The sequence below is a fragment of the Rhinolophus sinicus genome, chromosome 5 (genome assembly GCF_057876585.1).
Source record: "Rhinolophus sinicus isolate RSI-liver-muscle chromosome 5, RSI-T2T, whole genome shotgun sequence".
Lineage (NCBI taxonomy): Eukaryota > Metazoa > Chordata > Mammalia > Chiroptera > Rhinolophidae > Rhinolophus > Rhinolophus sinicus.
Genome location: NC_142505.1, coordinates 33,750,802 through 33,775,137, shown reverse-complemented (window position 1 = coordinate 33,775,137; position 24,336 = coordinate 33,750,802). Strand labels below are relative to the sequence as shown.

Here is a 24,336-nt window from a genome sequence, read left to right as displayed (position 1 = left end):
TTTATTTTAAGCATGTTTTTCCAGGACCCATCAGCTCCAAGGCAAGTAGTTGTTTCAATCTAGTTGTGGAGGGTGCAGCTCACAGTGGCCCATGTGGGGATCGAACTGGCAACCTTGTTGTTAACACGTTGCGTACGGATCACGAGAATCTTCACGAGGGATTTAAACCCCGCCGTACGCAACGTGTTAAGAGCACCGCGCTCTAACCAACTGAGCTAACCGCCCCGGTCAAGTTATTTTTTTTTTAGCTGTCTCTGGTTATTCTTTAGAATAAAGATTTAGTATAGCTAGAGTGTCTCTTCAGAGAATCTAGTCCATAGGAAACAAACAAAAAAAATGTTTGTAACTTTTCCCTATCAAGAAAGTACATACATGGGAACTGTTAAAGTCTAGTTTAAAAGAGCATTTATAATTTAACATTTTTAATGATAATGTTTTTAAGTGTGTTTGAGATTTTCTTGTTTTATTTTAGGCTATCTTTATTTTGTTGCTTTTTGTTAAAAAGAAGCCCCTATGGTTTTAGATTTCACTTGTCTTTGTCCTGATTTCTTATTATTTTATAGAAATCTGCTTCCTATTACCCATGTGTGTATAGAAGAAGGAGAAAAGCCCATGGTGATACTGCCTTACATGAACTGGGGGAATCTTAAATTGTTTTTACGGCAGTGCAAATTAGTAGAGGCTAATAATCCTCAGGTGAGAAAACTTTGCCCAAATGCCAATTATTTACCGGTAGCTTCTGATACTATCTTTGACAGCAGATGTTATTCTGAAATAGAAACTGTTTAAAGGCCTGCAGAAAGAAAGTGAACCGGGAGATATTTATAACCTGTTGGTTAGGAGGAAGATGGTTTATGGCTCCTGTCTGAAGGCTTACACTTTGCTGAAGTTTTCCCTTGTATATCCGTTGTGTGTTTATTCATAATCATCTCAAACACTCTGTGACACCATCTCAGTCATTTTTCTGAGGAGAACTCTTTGAAGGCACATGTATTAGATCTCCCTTCTAGGAGTGGAAACATACCCATTTGGTTTATAATGTACCAAAAGCTGGTGATGACTGGAGGATATATATTTAATATGTTGGCTGTAAGATGCATTGCTTGTGCACATAGCATGAAGCATTTGGTCAGATTCCAAACACATTTTGATGGTATTAGTGGTAAAGCCCAGTGGGTGTTTTGTTCCCGCTATATCCTATAGCCCCATTAAGTTGGTTTTAGGACTTACAATAATTTACTTACTAGAGTTGCCAGGAGAAGATGGATTCAAAGGCTGAATTGAGTATTTGGCTTAATAAGTGTGATATGCTTTTTAAATTGACAGGATTAAAGCCAGGGTTTCCAACAGGTGGTTGGAGGCTGAGGCCCACTGGCATCACCTAAGGAAGAATTTCATCCCTAAGCCCACAATACTGGCATATGCGCTCCAGAGGAGCTGTCAGTAGAGAGAGCTATAGACTTATCTTACTTTGGAAATGGTCCCCAGGGGATAATCTCCTAATAAAAACTGTTTTAAAAGAAAAGAACTAGTTATTGAGTAATACGCATTTGAAATATTACCTTGTGAATTCAACATTGAGCAAATATTTATGAGCAGTAACTGCGTGTGCTAGATGTTCGAGAGATGTACCTAACAGATGAGAAAAGTAAATGGTAATTACAGAATGATAAGGACTATAGAAAATACAAGTATATAGGGAGCTATGGGAACATATTTGTAGCCAAAAATAGCTTTTTAACACTCACTGTGTACGTATAAAGAAGTATTTTGGGATGAAGTGGGATTGTGGCACGAAATAAGCAGCTGCCATAATTTTTATGCTAACTGCATTGTCATTTTTTGTTACCACAGGCAATTTCTCAACAAGACCTGGTACATATGGCTATTCAGATTGCCTGTGGAATGAGCTATCTGGCCAGAAGGGAAGTCATCCACAAAGATCTGGCTGCTAGGAACTGTGTGTAGGTGCCATGGGCTCATCATTGTCATTTGATGTTTAGGGCTCCCTGTATTTGGGGTTCTATCTAGGAGTCACAGTGGGAATTGTGTTGTATTTAAGAGTGACCATGATCCATAATTTTAATCATATTCTGATTGCATTTGATGTTTATATCTACTTTTTAGCATTGATGACACACTTCAAGTTAAGATCACAGACAATGCCCTCTCCAGAGACTTGTTCCCCATGGACTATCACTGTCTAGGGGACAATGAAAACAGGCCAGTTCGATGGATGGCTCTGGAAAGTCTGGTTAATAATGAGTTCTCCAGCGCTAGTGATGTGGTAAGTACTGGGACCCCCGGATTGCAACAAATGCAAATGAGGCTTTGTTTTTAAATGATAATTTTTAAAAATCTAGTAACTATTTCCTGAAAGTTTTCTTTGAGGAAGCAAGTGTAGTTAGCTCCTAGTCATCCAGTTTGTGGGGAGAAGCTGTGATCCCCACCATGGCCTATCTGTGTGTAGTCTCATTTTATCCTCATAATAACACGTTGAGAGGGGGCACTGTTAACGATATGAGGTAGGTAGACACTATTATCCCAGTTATAAAGGTGACGATATGGAGGCTTAGGTTGCAGTATTTGATTATTTTTCTAAGAATGACCAAGTGGTTGCCAGATCATAAAGACTTATTGTTTAAATTTATTTATGACCTCTTTAAGTATTATGGCCTGTGTAATTTATAATTCCCCAAATGTCACTCTCTTCTTTTTTGTCAGTTTCTGGGTGGTTCTGCCCATTTGAACCGATCATATAATGGGATCCTTTATCCTAAGTGATGTCTAATTTCAGAAGTCACATATACTTGTGGGTATTTTGCAAGCATTTTTAATTGTTTTTAATTTCTGTTATCCTTTAGTCTGATCTTGCTTGCTGTACTTTATTATTATTGTAGTTGAATATTTAGAGACTGGTTAAATGTCTGCTGAAAAGGTCCCCCTGTATAATCAATCACTCAGTGATACCTGATAGTATTAACATGTAGACTCTTACACAGTAATTTGCTTCTTAGTTACAACTTTAAAAATTAGGCTACTATGTTATTGCATCTCGTGTCTCTACGTATTTATAATATAGAGTTATCCTTTTACTACTAAGTTTGTATGCTTTAAGGATTACTCTTTTAATACACTCTTTCCCTCAGTGTATTAATGCCCTGTGGCTGTTGTAACAAATTATAACCTTGGAGGTTTAAAACAAGAGAGATTTATTCTCTCCTAGTTGAGTTCTGGAAGCCAACTGTTTGAGATCAAGATGTAGGCAGGGCTGTGCTTCCTCCAGAGGCTCTAAGAGGGAAACCTTCCTTGCCTCTTTCAGCTTGGTGACTTTTGGCATTTCTTGGCTTGTGGCCACATCTCTCCCTCCTCCATATTTGTATCACCTCATCCTCCACATGTGTTTGTTTGCCTCTCTGGTATAGTGATGCATAAGATTGCATTTAGGACTCACCTACTTAATCCAGGATAAGCTTCTGTTCTCAAGGTCCTTAACTTGATCACATCTTTTGCCATATAAGGTAACATCTGCAAGTTTCAGGGATTCGAATGTAGACATATTTGAGGGACAGCATTCAACTTACTACACTCAGTAATTGAAATGATTTAAGATTTCCTTGTTGAAAAACCAATGTCTTAATTTAAAATCCTTGAAATGAGAATGATTTGAAAAGGAGAGAAACCCTCTCTTGTTAAATAAATCTAATGACATTTATTTTTCTTTTTCAGAAGCAAGGTTAGCTATCTGATATATTGTGCCTTTTTTACATACCAAATGTCTTGATCAAATGTGTTCACTGATGTGGATGAACAGTTTATTTACGTTGTTTTTTTCAACTTTTTCTGTTAATTAAGGTATTTTATTGTGTATATCTTCAAAATGTTTTGTTTTAGATTAATTTAAAATCAACCACTTTGAAAAAAAAAATCTGACACTTCTGTCAGATGCATAGAGTAAATGTGAGTGTCGATGAGAAGGGATGCTTTGCTTCACAAGGAGCTACAGAGATTCATAGTGGACGGGAAGCTCTTCATGTTGCTGCAGCCTTTCCCAGCCAGAGGCATGGAGCTTGTAGAGGATGGGTGGGGAGTGGGGGAAATACATCCAGACTCTTAGGTACCGAACTCTGAGGGCTCAGCCTGTATAGCAGTGGGAACTAGGCCTAGTCTGTTTTTTTCAGAACTTTGACAATAAAATTAAACTTCTCGAACATTAATGTCAAGAAATTAAAATTTCAAGTAAAACAAGTCAAATATGCAAAGCAACTTACACAGTTTTAATGGTTATCTAAAGAAAACCTGGGATTTAGGGAGGGGTTGCTGTTTTGTTTTTTATTTTTCGCAAATAACATAAAAAAGAAAGCAGAATTTGATTTTAGGCCAGCACACAGCTGTTGTACTGAGTGACAGTAAGGACCAATTGTACTGCTTGATAAGGTGCTTGTTTTTAAGTTTGCCAAATCTTTATTCAGAAGTTCTGGAGTGTAGCTGGAATTCATTACCAGTTTCTACGTTAAGCAAAGCTGTTTTCATAGGGGAAAAAGGGGTTTAACTTTGGTTTTAGGATGTGTTTTTAAAACACAGTATCAGTGGTATTAGAGCTGTATGGTTTTCAGATCCACCCTTTCAGTAGAAGAGCCTACACCTGAACATTTTTGAATGTAGAAAAGTAAAAGAAACTTTCCTCAGTGATTTCTTTGAAAATCGCATTCCATAGTTGATTTAAAAGATTAATTCTCTCATCTCTGGGATATTAATATTTTTTTCAATGGTTGACTTAAAATATTTATGATTTTGTTACTCATTGAAATAAATAGCATAGTTGCTTTAGCAGAAATGTGGTGGCAGTTGGGGTGAACCCAAAACTAGTCTAATGGGCAGGAAATAGAAGATATTTCGTAAATGACAATCTATAAGTATACTATGTAACTTCAAGAGATTGGAGATTATTTGATTATTCTCTTACAAAAAGTATTGCTAGCTCATATTTCAGAGGGTTATGCAAGGTGGCCAGTAGGGTTGTCTGCTTGCACAATGGAAACCCCCAAAATATGCATTGCTTCATTTAATGTACTTGTTTATTTCTATATAGATATTCTATTGTATACTTAAGCACTAATATGAATTGTTTTTCTAATATTTATGATCAAATATTTCACAAGAACTTCAGAGTGAAAATTAAATTAGATAATACACTTTCAACCAATGAGACTGTAGTTTATAATATGTCTCTAAGCAATGTGATCTACGTATATCTCTTCAGCTGGGTACACAGCCCTGTATTGGCTGGTAAAGTCCATGTTGAGGATACATGTTTTAGTTAAGCAAATATTTCAAAATCATACTTAAAATTAGGTATTTTTATCGTTAAGATAGTTTATAAATTTTGTAAGAGTTCATATATTTTATCCAAGAATCTGCCTTCCATCAGAATGCAGTCCTGCCAAATACCTTGTTGCTGCTTGATCATTTGACAGCTTTACTTTAAAAAATCACCATGAACTTAATGGTGAGCAACTTAACAGGAAAATTACTTTAAAATCATAATTACTTGTAGCATGTTTTGGCATAAGCTTACTTGAAATGTCTGTGTGACCCAAGTTTTTCTGAGCTGAACCTGGAATGTGATGGTGAGAATACTCATTGATTTACATTTATCATGATTAAATCCTAAAATGTTCAGATTTTTCTTCTTTAAATTCTTATAAATTCATTTACTTTAAAATTTTATATATATATATATATATATATATATGTGTGTGTGTGTGTGTGTGTGTGTGTGTATATATGTATATGTATAAAATTCCCCTAAATATATGTATACATATACATGTGTGTACATATATTATATAATACATATATTCCCCTAAATATCTTTTGCCTTGGATAATTGAGATTGAAAGAAATAGGAATAACCTTCTGTTTTCTGTGATGCTGATGTGACTACTATTGTAAAAATCCTTCCTTTCAGTTTTGTGAGGTTGGATATTTTTTGAATTCTTATATTAAAGCACAAATGTTAGAGATTGCTTTTTAACATATGAACTGAAAGTGAAACGAACAAACAAACAAAACAGAAACAAACTCATAGATATGGAGAACAAACTGTTGGGTGCTGGAAGGGAGAATAGGTGGGAGAATGGGTGGCAAAGAGGGTAGAGGATTAAATACAAACTTTCAGTTATAAAATAAGTCACAGGGATGAAATGTACAGTGTAGGCAATAGAGTCAATAATATTGTAATAACTGTGCAGTGACACATGGTTACTAGACTTTTTCTGGTGATTACTTTCTAAGGTTTATAAATGTTGAATCAGTATGTTGTACACCTGAAACTAATATAATATTGTATGTCAACTCTAGTTAAAAATCAATAAAAATAATTCAAGAAAAAGAAAAAAAATGTATATGTATAATCATTATGCTCTGTTCCCACTTTTTCTTGGAGTTGGGAATTTAAAAGCTATGCTTAATATTATTCTCCTTTTGGGCTGAAAGGCTTTATGCAGTTATATGCAAAACAAGTAATGTAATCTCACTCTGACCAGAGTCTCTACACATGTAAAATATATATTTTAGGTATAAATGTAACATCTAACAAACTATATTACTGCCTTCAAGGGGACATTGTATTTTTTTAAAAATCCTCAACAGTTTTGTGTTTCTTTATAGTTAAAAACTCTACATGATTTGTTTGGAAATACACTAATGTTTTCCATCTTATAAATAACATTAATACATTGTGTCTCTGGGTTGTGTTTTCATAATTATTAATGGAAAGATTCAATATTTCAATATGTCAAGATTCTTATGTTAATATCAGCTTTTAACTGTTGAACTTAGGAAATATGCACAACTAGATTTGACTAGTTATAAATCTCTAGTATTATTTTAAGATAGGCGTATGACGTCATCATGGGCATTCATAAGAATTTCTGGATATTGTTTTTATTCTGTTTTCATCAGATGTGAATACCACCATAGATTTTTTTGGTGACTTTTTTTCCTTTATTTGAAAATAATTTTTTGATTTATGTCTTCTTTGAATTATTTAGCTAATTATAGTAGCTAACATAATTCTGCTATTAAGAGACCACCTTGTAAGAGACTAAATGAAATCAAGAATGCACAATTAAGAGTTTCTTTCTTGGTGGTTTTCTTGTCTTTATGGTGTTACATTGTGTTTAAAAAGCATTTTCTTGGGAAAAACAAGTCAAGGAAATGATTTGCATGCTAATCTTATCAGTGTGTTTATGACCATGAGGAGGTCCATCAAGGTACTTGAACAGTTTTTAGGGTGCAGGGCAAATTAAAATATGTTCCTTGTGCCTTTACGGTATTTCTTCTGTGAACATTAAAGATTACCTAGACGGAGGGAAATCTGTGAAGTTATCTAAATATTATATCTATAGCAGACTACTTCTTATTACTCCTGCTTGCTCAGTGCCATGGAAAGTTAGTGCCACACCTTGAGCAGACTTGAGTAGCACCAGCTCACATTTATAGCATACCCATGAAGAGTGATCTTCTGAACTACGGTAGTATCAAAGAGAAAGCTCTAGTTTTCAGAGAATGCTATTACTTTTAAAAGTATAGAAAGCTTTCTATTTTATTTCTTCATTATTAATTTTAGAATAATGCTTAGATTCCTAATATTTGTTTCCATTTTGGTTGCAGATTTTACACATCGACAATCTCAGACATATTATTTAAATGTTAAATTCACTTTTATAATGATATAAAGACATTAAGAAAAAGCTGGAGAGGTGACAGTATCATTCAGACATTAGGAAATAAAGATTTAAAGTTGAGCATTATTATGAAGCTATTGTTTAGTTTTATTTAATAGTATTTTAATAGTCCTAGTATTTCCGGTGAATGAGGCGTAAATGGATTTACTTTAGGAGCACTTAATATATTTTCACAGGTGACCAGTTGCTATCTTTTGATTGAGTAGTTGCCTTTGACGTATTTTCTGTATTTGGCTTTCCCTAAGAATAGATGTTTTTCTCAAGAGATCTTATTAACTGTTCTGCACTTTCTATTTAACATTCCCTTCAAATAGACTCAGTGTTCTGGTGGAGCTGTATCTAAGCATCTGGTGCAGTGGAGGAAAGTGCCATAAATAGCAGATATGTGTGATGGCCTGGTAGGCATCCAGTATTGGCTCCTCTGCCTTTCCTAATCACAGATCCTAGGACAGATTCATAGCACATGTGGTCTCTTTTCAGTCATGTATGACACTTGGTGCCTGAGTTAGCAACATGTACTAAATTTGATACTGATGCAGTCAATGCATTTTGTACACAGTCATTGTACATCTGTTTAGCTGGAATGAAAAAAAAAATTTGCCACAGTGATAAATCTGGAGGAATATTAAGATTTGTAGGTAACAGTTAATATTGAAGAATTGTTAAAAGGAATCCTTGTATAAATTTATTAATTGAGTCTTAAAATTTAAATAGGAAAACTTTTTTAAAGTAACATAATCCTATAGGTGTAGATTTCAGTTATGGTTATTGAAAAGGCCTAGAAAATATGTGTCTGAAAAAATAAATTCGTAGAATAATAAAAGCTTCAAAACTGGATATTTAGGAAAAGGATACATACTAATAAAGCCTATACCTGTGCATAGTGGGGTATCCGTTTTGAAAACTTCGGAAAATTGGTTAGTTAATGTTGGTAAATTGAGTGAACTCAGGGTTCCCCTGCTAGGAATATTTCTCCATGATATTTTGACCTTCAAAGTGAAGTCTTAATTCAAGGGAGTTGGTAAAGAAAGATCCAAACCCCTTCCCCTGTTTTTCAGAGCCTTCTGTTACCATATCTCCCTCTTTTAGCTTCATGTTTTCCACTGTACATTTCCTTATATTCTCCATTTCTGCGTATCTGGAATTCATTCTGGGTCCAAACACACCAGGTACTTTTATGACCTTTGATTTTATCTTCTTTGGATCCCCAGAGGATTTTGTATCTAATAGCATCTGTCACACACTGCCTTATATATTTATGGACAAGTCGCTCTTCCCAGAATGGGCAATGGGAGCTCCATCTTATTTTCCTTTAGCAGATGTTCCATAGCTGTAGAACTGAAGTTGACGTACATATCTGTGCCTTTTGGGTCATTTATTTTAAGAACAGTCACAGCCAGCAGTGCTAATCTTCTCCTTAGAGAGCTATGTAAAAGAATCCTGAATGATCTTACACTGTCCTCGTCTCCTTTCTATTTCCATGCTGAGTCTTCACATTTCTCCTTGTTTCACTCCCATGGACTTCACATCAGAGATTCCATCTGTGCTGTTGACCACAGTTATTTGAGTAAATGATTTATTGATTCACCTTTGTGGCCTGAGCACCCCCACCGCTTTACTATTAGATATATTGCATAGATGTCTTTTACCCAGGGCCCATGTTTCTGAAAACTTTAGTGTAATCTTCGATTTGTACTTTAGTTTACTATTGCAATAAATCCTAAATCACTCTGAAGGTACAACACGATTGAGGACAGCAGGTAGACTATCTGAGGTTTGGGGAAAACCTGATTAATTTGATGTGGTGCATGTTGAGTTCAAGATACTGATGGGTGGAATGTGGGTCTGGAATTCTGGAAAGGCATAGAAGCAGGATATTAGAAATTGCACATCAGCTTCCTAACAGTGGTGATTGAATGAACAGAGCAATTGATCCCAGAGGTAGTGAATATAGAGAGAGAAGAAAGCCAAGGGAATAGAGAATGTTTATTTTTAATTAGTCAAAAAAGAAAGCAACAAAGAAATAGAAAGATGCAAAGAGAATCCAGAGACTGCTGTGTCATAGAAACCAAGGAAGGAAATAGTCTGTAAACTATCTAGTCTGTAAACATATCTGCAGTGGTCAGAAAGTATGAAGAAATAACTGGGTTTTTGAACAAGCGGGTTTAATAAATCATTAAAGATAGGTGTGGTTGTCAAGGGCTCTGTGATTGTCAGAGTGAGAAAGTGGTAGCAATAAGTGGGTTACACTCTGAAGTTCATCTATGAGGAGTGAAAGGATAATAGCTTGATGAGATGGCAGGATCAAGAGCGGCTGATTTGTTATTTTTGTGTTTTATTTTTCATATTGGGTTATTTGGTTTGGTTTCTAGGCCAGGGGAACAGTGGTGGGAAGGAAGAGTTTGGACAAGTGGTTATTGGAGGGGAGATCTAAGAGATCATGGGTGAATGGTATCAGGAGCCCAGGTAAAGGTATAATCTTGTTGCAGGAGGAAGTATCCCTCTCTTCTGAGATAGGAATAAAGCAAGAGATAGAAGGAAAGAGAAGATACCAAAAATGCTTGAGGAAGGATCTCTCACTGAGCTGTTAGACAGTTTAGTTTACTAAATATATGTGTAACTGGGGTCCCCAAAGACATGAAGTGGAGGGCGCGAGGTGGACAAGAAAGAATGATGAAGAAATAATGACTGAAATGTTTCCAAATTTGGTGAAAAATATAAACCCACAGATCTAAGAACTCAACAAACTCCAAACACAGAAAGCTTGAAGAAACTAAACCACAGCACATTATAATCCAATTGCTCAAAACTAGTGATAAAAAATTTAAAAGCAGCTAGAAAAATAAAACATGGTAATGTATTTAACAGAAGAACCAAGGAAAAGATGGCAGGACATTTCTCATTGGAAGCAATGCAAGGGAGAAGACAGTGAAGCTACATCTTTAAATTACTGTAAGAAAAGAACTGTGTACATAGAATTCTATACTCAGCAAAAATATCTTTCAAAAATGAAGGAGAAATAAGACTTTTTCAGAACTATTAGATACAAAAGTAATTGCAGTTAAAGGGTTAAAAATTGCAAAACTGCAATTCCTTTTGCACCAACCTAATACAAAAGCTGAAAGAATTCATCACCAGCAGACCCATACTACACAAGACATGTTAAAGGAAGTCCTTTAGGAACCAGTGGTACCAGATGGAAATACGGACCTCTGCAAAGGAATAAAGAGCACCAGAAATGGTAACTACCTGGGTAAAAGCACAAGATTTCTTTTATTGTTTATATCTCTTTAAAAGATCACTGAGCACATTTCAGTGCCCCTCTCTCAATAGATCAAATAGACAGAAAATCAGTAATTTGAATAACATGATCAACTGCTTGATCTAATTAACAATTACAGAACATTCCCAACAATCGCAGAATGCATATTCTTTTCAAGTGCACATGGAATATTTACTATGCTAGACCATATTCTGGGCCATAAAACAAGTAAATTTTTTTTTAATTAAATTTATTGGGGTGACAGTTGTTAGTAAAATTACATAGATTTCAGGTGTACAATTCTGTATTACATCATCTATAAATCCCGTTGTGTGTTCATCACCCAGAGTCAGTTCTCCTTCCATCACCATATATTTGATCCCCCTTACCTTCATCTCCCACCCCCCACCCCCACCCCCTTACCCTCTGGTAACCACTAAACTATTGTCTGTGTCTATGAGTTTCTGTTTCTCATTTAAAACAAGTAAATTTTGAAGGACTTAATTCATACAAAGTAGTGTTTTGTGAACACAATGTAGTTAGTTTAGAAATCAAAAATAGGAAACTAGAAAATCCCCAAATATTTGGAAACTAAATAATAAACTTCCAGATAACCCATGTGTCAAAGAAGAAATCAAAATACAAATTACAAACTATGGGAATTAAATGAAATAAAAACAAAATATTTCAAAAAATTTGGGATGCTGCTGAAGGGGAGATATATGCTATTAAACACCAATATTAGAAAAAAAGAAAAGTCTCAAATGAGTGCCTTAGTTTTCACCTTAAGAACAAACCCCAAATAGATGAAAGGAAATAATAAAGATTAGAAGTCAGTGAAATATGAAAGAGAAGAACAATAGAGAAAACCAGTGAAACCGATGCTTAACTCTGAGTATTATCATTAATGATAAATCTCTTGGCTAGACTAATGAGAAAAATAGAAGTTGCAAATTAGCAATATAATGAATGAGAGATGATATTACAGATGCTCACAGGTATTAAGTAATAAAATATTATGAACAACTGTTTCCCAATAAATTCAGACACTTAGGTGAAATTGACAAATTCTTTGGAAAATAAGAACTTTCAAAACCCACTCAAGGAGTGGATAATTAGAACTTAGTCCTATATCTATTAAAGAAATTGAATTTTTAGTTAAAAGCCTGCCCTCCCCCAAATGCTCTAGGTCCAGAGTGAATTCTGCAGCACTGGGGAGTACCTCCAAACATTTCAGGAAGAAATAAAACAAACTACACAATCGCTTTCAGAAAATTGAGGAAAGAATACTTTCTGATTCATTCTATAAGTTCAGCATTCCCTGAAACAATGCCAGACAAAGATCAGAAAAAAACTATAGCTCATAATCTATCATGATCATAGATGCAAAAATTTTAACCCAACGTTTAGCAAATAGAATCCAAAAATATATTTTAAAAATGACCACATAGGCTTTATAGCAAGAATACAAGTTTGTTTTACCATTTGAAAGTCAAACGGCAATATAGTTATTAACATACTGAAAAACAAAAACAACAAGGTTGCCAGTTCGATCCCCACATGAGCCACTGTGAGCTGCACCCTCCACAACTAGATTGAAACTACTACTTGACTTGGAGCTGATGGATCCTGGAAAAACACACCTAAACTAAGTTTAAAAAACAAATTTAAAAAATAAAAATGACTTGACCATGAGCATGTTATGATAATATCCCACTCTGTCCATCATCACACTTAAAAAAAGAGCCCTAATGCAGACTGTGGACAAGAATATAATTAAGGCCTCTAAGAGGCTAAAATTGACACAAAAGCCAAGAAGTCCTTAGCTGGTCAAATGGGATTTAGAATCTGATGTCTAAATCCTAAATTTACCATTTACTGTCTGAGATCATCTCTCTTGGCCTTAGATTCCATACCTCTACCATGGGAATCCTACCAACCGTAAAATTTTGCTATGATGTGCAAATAAAGCTAAGCATATGGTAAATAATTTTGTTCCTTTTTTAATTTTTATGGCGCACATACGTACATTTCATCCTATTGCCTATTGGTATCTGGAAATAACTTTATTTTTCCCAAGGTTATGTAACTTGTTACATAATTACCTCTCTTCCCCACTAAGCTGAAAATTCCTCTAGGGCGAAAACTATATGATCATCTCAATAGATGCAGAAAAAGTATTAGAAGAAAATTCAAAATTCATTTCTAATAAAAATTCCCAACAGTCTAGGAGTAGAAGAGAACGTCTTCAAACTGATAAGGGACATCTACCAAAAAAACAAAATCTGTAGCTAACATCATACTTAATGCCAAAAGTCTGAATTCTTTTTACCTAATAACAGAAGCAAGATAAGGACGCCCATTCCCATCACTTCAGTATTGTATGAGGTCCCAACCAGTGCACTAAGGCAGGCAAGGAAATAAAAGGCAAGAAAAGATTGGCTAGGAAAAAGTAACTATTTGTGGATGACACAACCATCTATCAAGAAGATCCAGTGTGATTCACAAATTAGCTACTAACGTAGAACTAACACGAGTTTAGAAAGATTACAGAACACAAGATCAATGTACAGTTTTATTTCTTTACACTAATGAAAAATCAAAGTTTTTAAAGAATATAAAAGCATCCAAAAATATGAAATTTTTAGAATTCTTAGGAATATATCTTGACAAAAAATGTGAAGACCTATGCAATGAAAACTATAAAACATTGTTGAGTGATATTAAAGACCTATGTAAATGGAGGAATATGCCTTGTTCACTGATCAGGAAACTCAGTATTAGGATGTTAGTTCTCCAAGTTAGTCAGTAGATTTAATACAGTCCCAGAGAAAATCTTTGCAGGCTTTTATTATTATTATTTTTTGGTAGAAAGTGACAGATTGAGTCTAAAATTCATATGGAAATGTTAAGGAGCTAGAACAGCCAAAACAGCTTTGAAAAAAGAACAAGGTTGGAGATCTGATTTCAAATGATAGTAATGAAGATTGTAGTGATGGCATTGAGGTAGGCAGGTAGATCAGTGGAGCAGAACAGAGCATCTAAAAATAGACCCACATAATGTATTGATAACTAATTTCGAAAGTGCAAAGGCAGTTCAGTGAAGAAGGAATTCTCTTTTAAACGCAGTTTTAGAGCAATTGGATATGCAGGCAAAGCAAATGAACTTTGATCCATTCCTTGCTCCATCTGCAAAAATTAACTCCAAGTAGATAACAGACCTAAATGTGAAATCTAAAGCTTCTGGAAGAGATCATAGAAGAAAATCTTGGTACTTGAATATTTGGAGAAAATATTTGCAAATTATCTGATAGAGGACATAGGCAGAATATATAAAGAACTCTCAAAACTCAGTAATAAAGAAGCAACCCAATATAAAAATGGGCAAAATATTTGAACAGACATTTCACCAGTGAAAATACATGATTGGCAAATAAGCACACAAAAATATGATCAACTTCTTTAGTCATTAGGAAAATGCAAACTAAAACCACTATGAAATACCTTTACACATCCATTAATATGACTAAAATTGAAAAGACTGAATTGCTTGCAAGGATGTGGGAGAATGGTAGCTGTCAGACCCTGCTGGTGGAAATCTAATACGGTACATTCACTTTGGAAACAGGCAGTTTCTTAAAAAGTTAAACATGTACCGTATCTAGTCATTTTGCTCCTAGATAAATGAAAGCCTATGTCCTTACCAATACTTGTGCACATATGTTCATAGCAGCTTTATTTTTAGTCGAACCTGGAAATCAAATGTCCAACAGGTAAACGGATCAACAAATTGCTATTCATACAGTGGACTATAATTCCAGGAAAAGGGAAGAACTGTCCATACATGCTGCATCATGGAGGAATCTCAGAATCATTATTCTGAGTGAAAGAAGCGAGGCAAGAAAAAGTGTACAGTTTGGTTTCATTTATATACAATTCTAGAAAATGCAAAATAATCTATAGTGACAGCAGATTGGTTATTACTTGGGGATGGTAGGGGTGGAGGGACAGGATTAAAGCAGGAAAAATCTTTCCGAGGTGATGGATATGTTTAGTAACTTGTAGCAGTGGTTTCAGGGGTATATACACATATCAGAACTTAACAAATCTAATACTTTATGTGCAGTTCTTTGTATGTCAGCCATACTGTAATTTTTAAAAAATGTCTTTACTGTCTGACCACCCTGCTCAATATCTAAGACTAGTTCCTAAATTTGCTGGATCTTAAGACCCAGCTAGGTACTCTAGTTAAAACTTTTGTGTTCCAGGGTCCAGAACTTTTAGGATAAGACTAGGGAATTTGTATTTTTAACTAACTCCCTGGATGATTCTTCTCATTCATTAGTGAAGCTTGGAAAGCTCTTTCCCAGATTAAATTAATCGCACTTGAGTCATCTTGAACCCATTTCCATACGAGAAAGGAATGTTGGGTTTCTAGTATTAACAGAAAGGCCTAGTCAGGGAACACTTGATTATGCTTTTACTGTGGTTAGGCGAGATCATTGAGAATTGGACAAAGTTTTTTCCTCATTATATATAGTACACTGAGGTCAGCGTCGCTTGATAAGTTCATGAAGTCGCAGAATGGAAATTTTTTAATAGACCTTTAATGTAAACATTACATTAAAGATTTAAAAAGAATTTTATTTATATAGTTTTTGACAAGTCACATAAGTATATGTTGTTAGTGGAAAAAATGTTTTATATCTTATATTTTGGGAAGCTATAAAATCGTTGGGAGAAGATGAATAGAAGAACAGTGTTATTCTCTACATGTTCTTTAAATGGGCATAGCAGCAGCCTTTTAAAAACTCTGGAAAAAACAGCTTGACCTCCTTATTGCCCCCTTTCCAACGACGTCAAGCAAAGGGAAATTATAGAATAAGTCTGTCTAAATTTTAAATAGTTCAGTTATCAGAAGACTTTAGAGAACAAGTTTTCCACAAATCATCCTGGTGCTGTTGATCTTGATTTTTCTTTTTTTTTTTTTTTTTAAAGGGTTGGTGAACCAACGTATAATTAATCACTTTTGTTGGCTTTTAAGAAAATGAAACTGCAGTGTACCCTTTGGCTTTATTGTTCTTTGTTTAGTGTTCATTAGCATTGCACTTTGTAATATGAGGACCTTAGGTGAATGTGCGGCAATAATTGGACAAAACAATGTGAAAGAAGTAATTTTTTAAAGTCAGCTTGTACTGTTACGGTACCTGGGTACACGCCAAAGTGCACATACCACCAGCATTGCTGTGAAAGTCCCTTACAGCCCAGAGTTGTTAGAATGTTCCTCCTTTGTCAGTGGATGGACTTAAGCCCTGTGTACAAGGCCACAGTGTCCACTTGTGGCCAGTTCCCACGGTTTCTTCCTCCAAAAGCTGATTTGGATTGATTATTCATTCCCCACAGCTGCTGCCACAATCAGTGAATAAGAACAGACCCATCTCATCTCATGAAGAAGGGATGGGAACACCCTTCTAACCAGTATCACTTCTTTGGGCTTTGTTGTATCTGTGTAGTGAACTTCCTTCCCTGTGGAAATTGGACACTTTTAGAAACAAAGCATTACATTTACTAGTCACTGTCAGTATTAAAAGTTCAAAGAATAAGGTTTTAAGATAGACAAATACCTGTATCTAGCAGGCAGCTTTCTTTAACTTTTGTTAATTTGACATCATTTTTCCATTTTGAAGCAGACTAGAACATTCTCTTTAAACCAGTAGGCTCTGTTTCTATGGCGATTTAAAAACTATACATCCATCTTCGTCTGTCCCTGTCCCTCCCCACCCCTCAAAGCACAGACCTCAAGGATGGGCATTGCTCTTCTCTGATGGTCACTGTTAATGAAAAAAACACTTGAGTTCCAAAAGGCTGAACTCGGGTTTGGTATTTAGGGTAATGCTGGCCTCAAAATAAGTTGAGACATGTTCCCTTCTCCCCTGTTTTCTGATAGAGTTTGTGTAGGATTGAATCGTGTCTCCCCAAAAATAGGTTGAAGTCCTAAACTGTAGCACCTCAGAATGTGACCTTATTTGGAAATAGGGTAATTGCTGATATAATGTTAAGATAAAATCATACTCATTTAGGGTGGACCTTAATTCAGCATGAGTAGTATCCTTACAAGAAGACATTCCAGGGTAGAATGAAATGTTGCAGCTGTAAAACAAGGAACACCAGGAATTGCCAGCAAACCACCAGAAGCTGGGAATAGGCAAGTAAGGAAGTTCCCCACAGGCTTCAGAGGGGGCATAGCCCTGCTGACGTCTTGATTTTGGACTTCTAGCCTGCAGGACTGTGAGAAAGTAAATTCTGTTGTTTAAGTCAGCCAGTGTGTGGTACCTTGTTATGGCAGCCCTAGGAAACTAACACAGATTTGTATTATTTTCTTTCAAATTTGATAGCATTCATCCAGTGAAACTATTTGGATAAAGAGTTTTCTTTGTGGAAAGATTTATAATTATGAACTCCATTTCTTTAATACTAGATATAGAGCTATAAAGATTTTCTATTCTTGTGTCTGTTTTGGTAATTTGTGTATTTCAAGGAATATGTTCGTTTCATCTAAGTTATTAATTTAATTGGCATAAAGTTGAGTTCATAATATTTTTTGATGTCTATAGCATCTGTAATGATGTTCCCTCTTCCATTACTGATATTGATAATTTGTGTCTTTTTATTTTCTTTGATCGATCTAGCTTAGTAGTTTTCAACTGGAAGGAAGCAACTTTACCCTCTCACCATCCCTCACGAGGGGACATTTGGCAATATCTGGAGGCATTTTCAATTATCACAATTTGGGACATGGAGTGGGTAGAGGCCAGGGATGCTGCCACATATCGTACGATGCTCAAGACCTCTTAGAACAAAGCATTATCCATCCCACAACATCAGTAGGGCTGAGGTTGAGAAACTTGTTCTAGGGTTTACAATGTATACCTTTTACTTTCAAATATTATGCCACTTCATGTTTAATATAAGCAGCTTACAATATAATGTAATATTTCCACTGATCCCTTTTCCTCCTTCATGTTATTGTGAACCTACATTTTACTTCTCTATATATTATAAACCCATAATACATTGTTGCTGTTTTTGCTTTAAACAACCTATTAAGGAAAATTTTTAATGAAAAATTACCTAGTTGTTACTCATGTTTTCAGCACTCTTCACTCTTTGTGTAGGTGCAAATTTCCATCAGATATTTTTTTCTTTCTATGTGAAGAAGTACTTTCATATGTCTTGCTGTGTAGATCTGCTGGTGACATATTCTGTTAGCTTTGGTTTGCCTCAAAAACTATATTTTGCCTTCATTTTTGAAATATATTTTGGTTTGGTATAGTAGTTTCTGTTGACAATTTTTTTTAAATGAATTTTATTGGGGAACAGTGTGTTTCTCCAGGGCTCATCAGCTCCAAGTCGTCCTTCAGTTTAGTTGTGGAGGGCGCAGCTCAGCTCCAAGTCCAGTTGCCATTTTCAATCTTTAGTTGCAGGGGGCACAGCCCACCATCCCATGCAGGAATTGAACTGGCAACCTTGTTAAGAGCCGCCCCTCTGGAAGCTCAGCGGCAGCTCATTGTCTTCAATTTAGTTGTGGAGGGCACAGCTCCCATGTGGGAACCGAACTGGCAACCTTGTTCAGAGTTTGCACTTTAACCAACTGAGCCATCTGGCTGCCCTCCATTGACAGTTTTTAAAGTATTCTAAAAGATAACATTCTACTGTTTTCTTGTTTGCATAGATTATGATAAGAAAAAAAGCTATTCACTAATGTAAGGCTTTTAAAAAAATCCGTATAATTTAGGGATTATTTCTGGATTTTATTATTAAAAAATTGTAACTTAAAATTTAATGCACTGTGCTTAGATTTGTAAACAAACTTATTTTTGACTTTTTTTTTCCTCTTCTTTTTTCCTCCTTCACACAAAAAGTGTATTTTTGGAGGCAAGTCACTTCTGTGAGCCTCAGTTTCCTCACCTGTAAAATCATGCTGCCAATGATTCTCATGGGTTTGTTGTGAAAATGAAGTGAGATAAAGAACGCAAAATGTCTAGAACTTGAAAGGACTCATAAACACGATACCTGATACACAGATATCTCCTGCGTACCTTCTTTCTGACCTCGAGGTTCACATGTGGCAGCACATCAGTGGGAGTCCCCATTCTGGGTCCTTCCAGGCCACGTGGCAGCAGTTCTGTGTGGACACATCGCCTGCCCCACACACTCGCGGGAGCCACGGTGTAGTTTGATTGGACCATGAAAGAGCACTGTTGCCACTGCTTATGATTTCTGCTCCTACCAATAGAACATGTTGATTTTAAGTAAATCTGATCTTTTACTCAAGCAAGGTTGGAAAATATTTTTTTCAGGATACTTTCACCTGTTGATTTAAATTATTTTTAATATAGTAAAAATCCATGACATCTTATATTTTATATAATTTGCATATTTCACTTGTTCATGGTGTTCTTTCCTCCATCCAGTTAGACCAAAGTTATATTCAGTTTCCACTTCTCAATTATGCATACGAGCTATAGCCTTTTTTTTTTTTTAAAGATTTTATTGGGGAAGGGGAACAGGACTTTATATTGGGGAACAGTGTGTACTTTCAGGCCTTTTTTCCAAGTCAAGTTGTTGTCCTTTCAATCTTAGTTGTGGAGGGTGCCATTCAGCTTCAAGTTGTTGTTCTTTCAGTCTTAGTTGTGGAGGGCGCAGCTCAGCTCCAGGTCCAGTTGTCGTTGCTAGTTGCAGGGGGCGCTGCCCACCATCCCTTGCGGGACTCGAGGAATTGAACTGGCAACCTTGTAGTTGAGAGTCCACTGGCCCATGTGGGAATCGAACCGGCAGCCTTCGGATTTAGGAGCACAGAGCTCTAACCGCCTGAGCCACCAGTCCGGCCCCAGCCTTTTAAGTAACAAGCTTTCATATTAGGAAATTAATTAACAGTTTGGGGTGGTGGGGCTTGTAATCAACAGTAAAAGCCGTTCTTTCCAATAGATCTAATTAACATGTACAATAATGACATTCACATTGAAGGATACAGTCATTAAAATGCTTTTTTTCTGTCCTACCAAGATAAACTAACTGGATATAGTTGACGTCTTTGTGTAGATAATGTTTTGCTTCCCTTAAGAGTGGGTTGAGCTGCTGTTTTGAGGCCATACCTGGCCCCAGGTGGCAGCACTCTGACACTGTTTTAAATATCCCCTGCTTGTGTTGCTGCTTCTCCTCAGTGGGCCTTCGGAGTGACGCTGTGGGAGCTCATGACTCTGGGCCAAACGCCCTATGTGGACATTGACCCCTTTGAGATGGCCGCATACCTGAAAGATGGTTACCGAATAGCCCAACCTATCAACTGTCCTGATGAACTGTAAGTTTTTCTGAGCTTAAAGACATGGGTTTCATTCCCTGTACAATGCTGGGATAAAATGAAAAGAGCAGGTGTCCATATTCATCCAGAGACTTTCCTCTTGAGAATAATGCCTCTTTGGACTTGAATTAGACTTCTGTAGAGAACCACAAAGTCAGCCAGACTCGTGCATTCTTTAGTGCATTGGACGTTAGGGCTTCTGCATCTTATATTTGTAGTGTTTATTCTAATCCAAGAGGCGAATGTATGTAGTGAGAAAACACTGAATATTATGTGGGTTATTCTGGGTAGAGTGAGGACCTGACTTTTCCCGCTAGAGCCTTAAGGACATTCTTAGTTATAAAAAGCCTTTCTCATTGCTGTCTTGCCTTCCAGTTGGTGTCAGCTGATATATAAAGATGACGTTCTGGGCTAGCCAGTGAGATAGTTCCTGTTTGCTTTCATTGCATAGCTGATCTTCCATATAACTGGATTGGGGTGGGCAGGCGGGGCTAGTCAGGTGGTTGAGTGCACATGTGAATGTGGTCAGAGTTCCAGAATCACCTGAAGGTTTCTACACCATGGCAATGTGGCAGCTTTTGCACTGATTTTACTATAGATTCAAGGTTTTCAGAGCTTGGATAAAGCTTCCTCTTTCTCTCAGAACTTAAATATAGGATAACAGGTATTTACATGAAATCTCTATATTTGCTGATGTATTTTCATGTGCTCTCACAAAGAATTGAAATCTACATGTAAAATCCAGATTACTCACTTTAGCTTCTTTTCATTTTAGAACTGCCAAAAGATAGTAATATTGATTGATTTTTGTGTCGTCCTTTCCACACCCACATTTATACAGAAAACATAACTGGCATCCGATTTTCCAAAAGGTTAGGAATCCTATATCATCACTTGCCAAATTTTCCATTTTTGTCACTGCAGATTTGCCGTGATGGCTTGTTGCTGGGCCTTGGATCCGGAGGAGAGGCCCAAGTTCCAGCAGCTGGTACAGTGTCTCACAGAATTCCATGCAGCCCTGGGGGCCTATGTGTGACGCCCCTCCCACAGTCCCACAGCATCCAGCGGACGGTGCCTGTCAGGGCTCGCTTGGAGCCAGTCACGGACGCTTCATCCATGACACAACGCCAGCAGGAGCACATTTGTCTTCCAGAACACCGTGCCTTAGGAATGCTTTAGAATCGGAACTTTTTAAGACACACTTAATAATGTGGAATAATTTTCTAGATATCAGTTTTATTAGGTTGAACTGAAAAGTTTTTTGTAAATTTTTGGGCCAAAAAATTTTAAAACATAGTTACTTTGGACTAGGGGTACATTCTTACAAAATAAATAAACAGTTTTTTAAATTGTTTAAACACAGATATTTGGAATAGCTATCTTAGTGCCAATTGCTTTTTATTTTTTGACTTCATCAAGGTAATGTAGGTGATTCACCTTTAAAGTTTTTGGAATATTTATCACTAGTCTTGGGAATGGATTGTCTTCCAGATGCATTACTTTTTCTTAGGAAAAGAAAAACAGTATAAAAAGATGTCTGGTTTGTCTTACAGGGAAAGGCAATATTGGAGGAAGAAAACTTTACGAAAAGCTAGAGTATGAAAAAAGAAATTAAAAAAATAATAATTGATTAGTAACAGAAACTGTCCCTTTGTAAAATTGTGTCTTTTTTATTTTATTTTTTTAATGAAAAGGAGTTCTGCTCCTTTATTTTGGGGGAAGTAGGAGCTGAATTCATTGAAACATCTTAAATTTGGCAGAAATTAGCTTTTCCATGCGCTAGAAGTGAGTTTTGGGGGCAGGTGAGTAGTAAACAGTGATGATTTTATTTATTTTTACTCTCTGGAAAAGGTGATAATACAATTTCAGAAAGTGAAATCACGTTTCTAAGGTTAAGAATCCCTTTTATTGCACCTAGAATAGTGCTATGCACAGAGTAGGTGCTTGAGATGTCGGTTAAAAAATGTAAACTGGTAAATTTTGTGCTTATCTTCAAGGCTGGCTTAAGTATAAAATTGTTTTTTAAAACACTTGAAAAATTAAAGGATTTGTTTTATATGATGGCAGTACTGAAAATTTCGTTCATAATGAGTGATTGGTTGTGTCTGGTAAGTCTTTGAACATGCAACAGCTAGGTACCCTGTTTTGTTTCATGGGAGCTTCACACAGGCTTCCGGTCCCCAACACAATCACAGCTACCAGTACTCAACCTCTGGGTTCTAATAAAAAGTTGGCATTATTATTACCAGGAAGTATCACAACATTGAAACTTTTCTCCAGAGCCATTATATTAGGGGATGCATGTATTTATTGTGTTTGGTTAGAGTCGGCCGAAGGCATCGTTGGGGCTCCTAGATAGCCAGGCCTGGGGGTGCCTGCCTCTACTCTTGGCCTCTCCAGCACACAATATGTAACAGTTGGAGGCTTTTGCTGTTCTTAAAGAAGCTTTGTGAATCAGCAGTACTTCTGGACGAAGAGCTCGCACAGTACATGTTCTGCCCCAGCAGGCCGAGTGCATCATTTTTCTATATACCGTTTCACACTGGTTTTATGGTTTTAGGAAGTACTCAGCCCCCTGAATGGCCGGTTTTTTTTTTTTTTAAAGCTCTTTGAACTGTACGTTATACCTTTTTATACACAACCTGTAATCTCAGAAGGCATTCAACCAACAGGTATCATTTAGCACTAACTATGGTGTTACGCCCGTGGAGTGGTTCAACCCGAGCGTCCCTTCCAACAGTCAGTACATTTTTTTGTGTTCAGGTTAGTGCATTGTTTAGATATCACAGTTCTATATCCAAGATCAGTTCAAAAGAAAAAGTACTGACATCTGACTTCTATCTTATATTAGCGAGTAGGAAGAGGTGCTCTCAGCTGGCATGTGTGTGCCTTTAACCTTATTTTTTTGTTTGTAAGCTGGTTTATGTATGTGCATTTGGTTTAGTAGGTGGTTTAAAAGTTTAAAGAGAGTTTTCTTGCTGAGCTACTTGGAGTCACTGACATGGGAAAAAAAGAGGAGTTGTAAGAATTTCATGGCTGGTCTTCTTCCAGTTGTTTTGTCATAGACTGTGAATATTACTGAGCAGATTTTGCAGAAAAATGTTATTTTTATAGGAAAGAAGCAAATGGACAAAGCACTGATGTGATATAAGCTGGCTCTAGTGACTGAGAGCTGTATTATATCCTGTCCTTTCTTACACCCCTATTATAAGAATATTTTACTTGTAGAAGCAAAGAGTATTGGGCTATTCATTCAATATATATTTATTGAGTGCCCACTGTATATTTGGTTCAAGATACGTAGGGAACAAGACAGGGGAAATTCCTCCCTTTTTAGGTCTTATATTCTGGTTAGGAGAAACAGATAATGAACGTTAGCTTTCGGTAAGTGCTATGAAAAATACAGAATGGAATCAGAAAGAATAACTTTAGATGTACTAGCCAGGCTTCTCTGAGCAAGTGACATTTCAGCTGAGATATGAATGACAAGAAGCCAGCGATGAGAAGATCCAGGCAGAAGGGACATAATTTCAGAGGCCTTAAAGCAGGAATAAGCTGGCCTCCAGGCTCGGCCCTTCCTGTGTATCCTCTAGCTGCTGCTGCTGAAAGAAGAGAACAGAGGCCGGTGCGGCTAGGATGTAGTTAGGGAAGGGAGGGCTCCTGATGACGTCTGGGAGACGCAGGAGCAGGCAGCAGGGCCTTTTAAGCCATGGGATACATTTATATTTTATTCTAAATACAATGGAGTTTCATTCAAGGATGTTTTTCAGTAAGGGAGTGACATGATCTGATTTGTCATTTAAAAAAGATTATGCCAACTCTTATGAAGATTTGATTGTAGGAAGGCAAGGATGGAAGTGATGAGATTTTTAAGAAACTGTTGCATAGTTTAGGGAAGAAGAGAGAGTGGTTTGGGACCAGTTTGGGTAGTGTGGGCAATTGGAAGGGCCACATTGGAGATA

The 24,336-nt window shown here is 36.4% G+C and overlaps 1 protein-coding gene across 2 annotated transcripts in view; it reads left to right on the top strand.

The window, feature by feature from the left end:
* RYK (receptor like tyrosine kinase) overlaps positions 1–22,435 on the top strand; it is an 85,542-nt gene extending 63,107 nt beyond the window's left edge. For both annotated transcript variants that reach the window (XM_088798339.1, XM_088798338.1), the window contains exons 11-15: positions 564–696; positions 1,855–1,964; positions 2,128–2,287; positions 20,238–20,374; positions 21,299–22,435. In XM_088798339.1, the coding sequence (XP_088654465.1) occupies positions 564–696; positions 1,855–1,964; positions 2,128–2,287; positions 20,238–20,374; positions 21,299–21,410 (652 nt within the window). In that variant the 3' untranslated portion in view covers positions 21,411–22,435. The remainder of the gene's footprint in view (positions 1–563; positions 697–1,854; positions 1,965–2,127; positions 2,288–20,237; positions 20,375–21,298) is intronic.
* Positions 22,436–24,336: the final 1,901 nt, after the last annotated feature.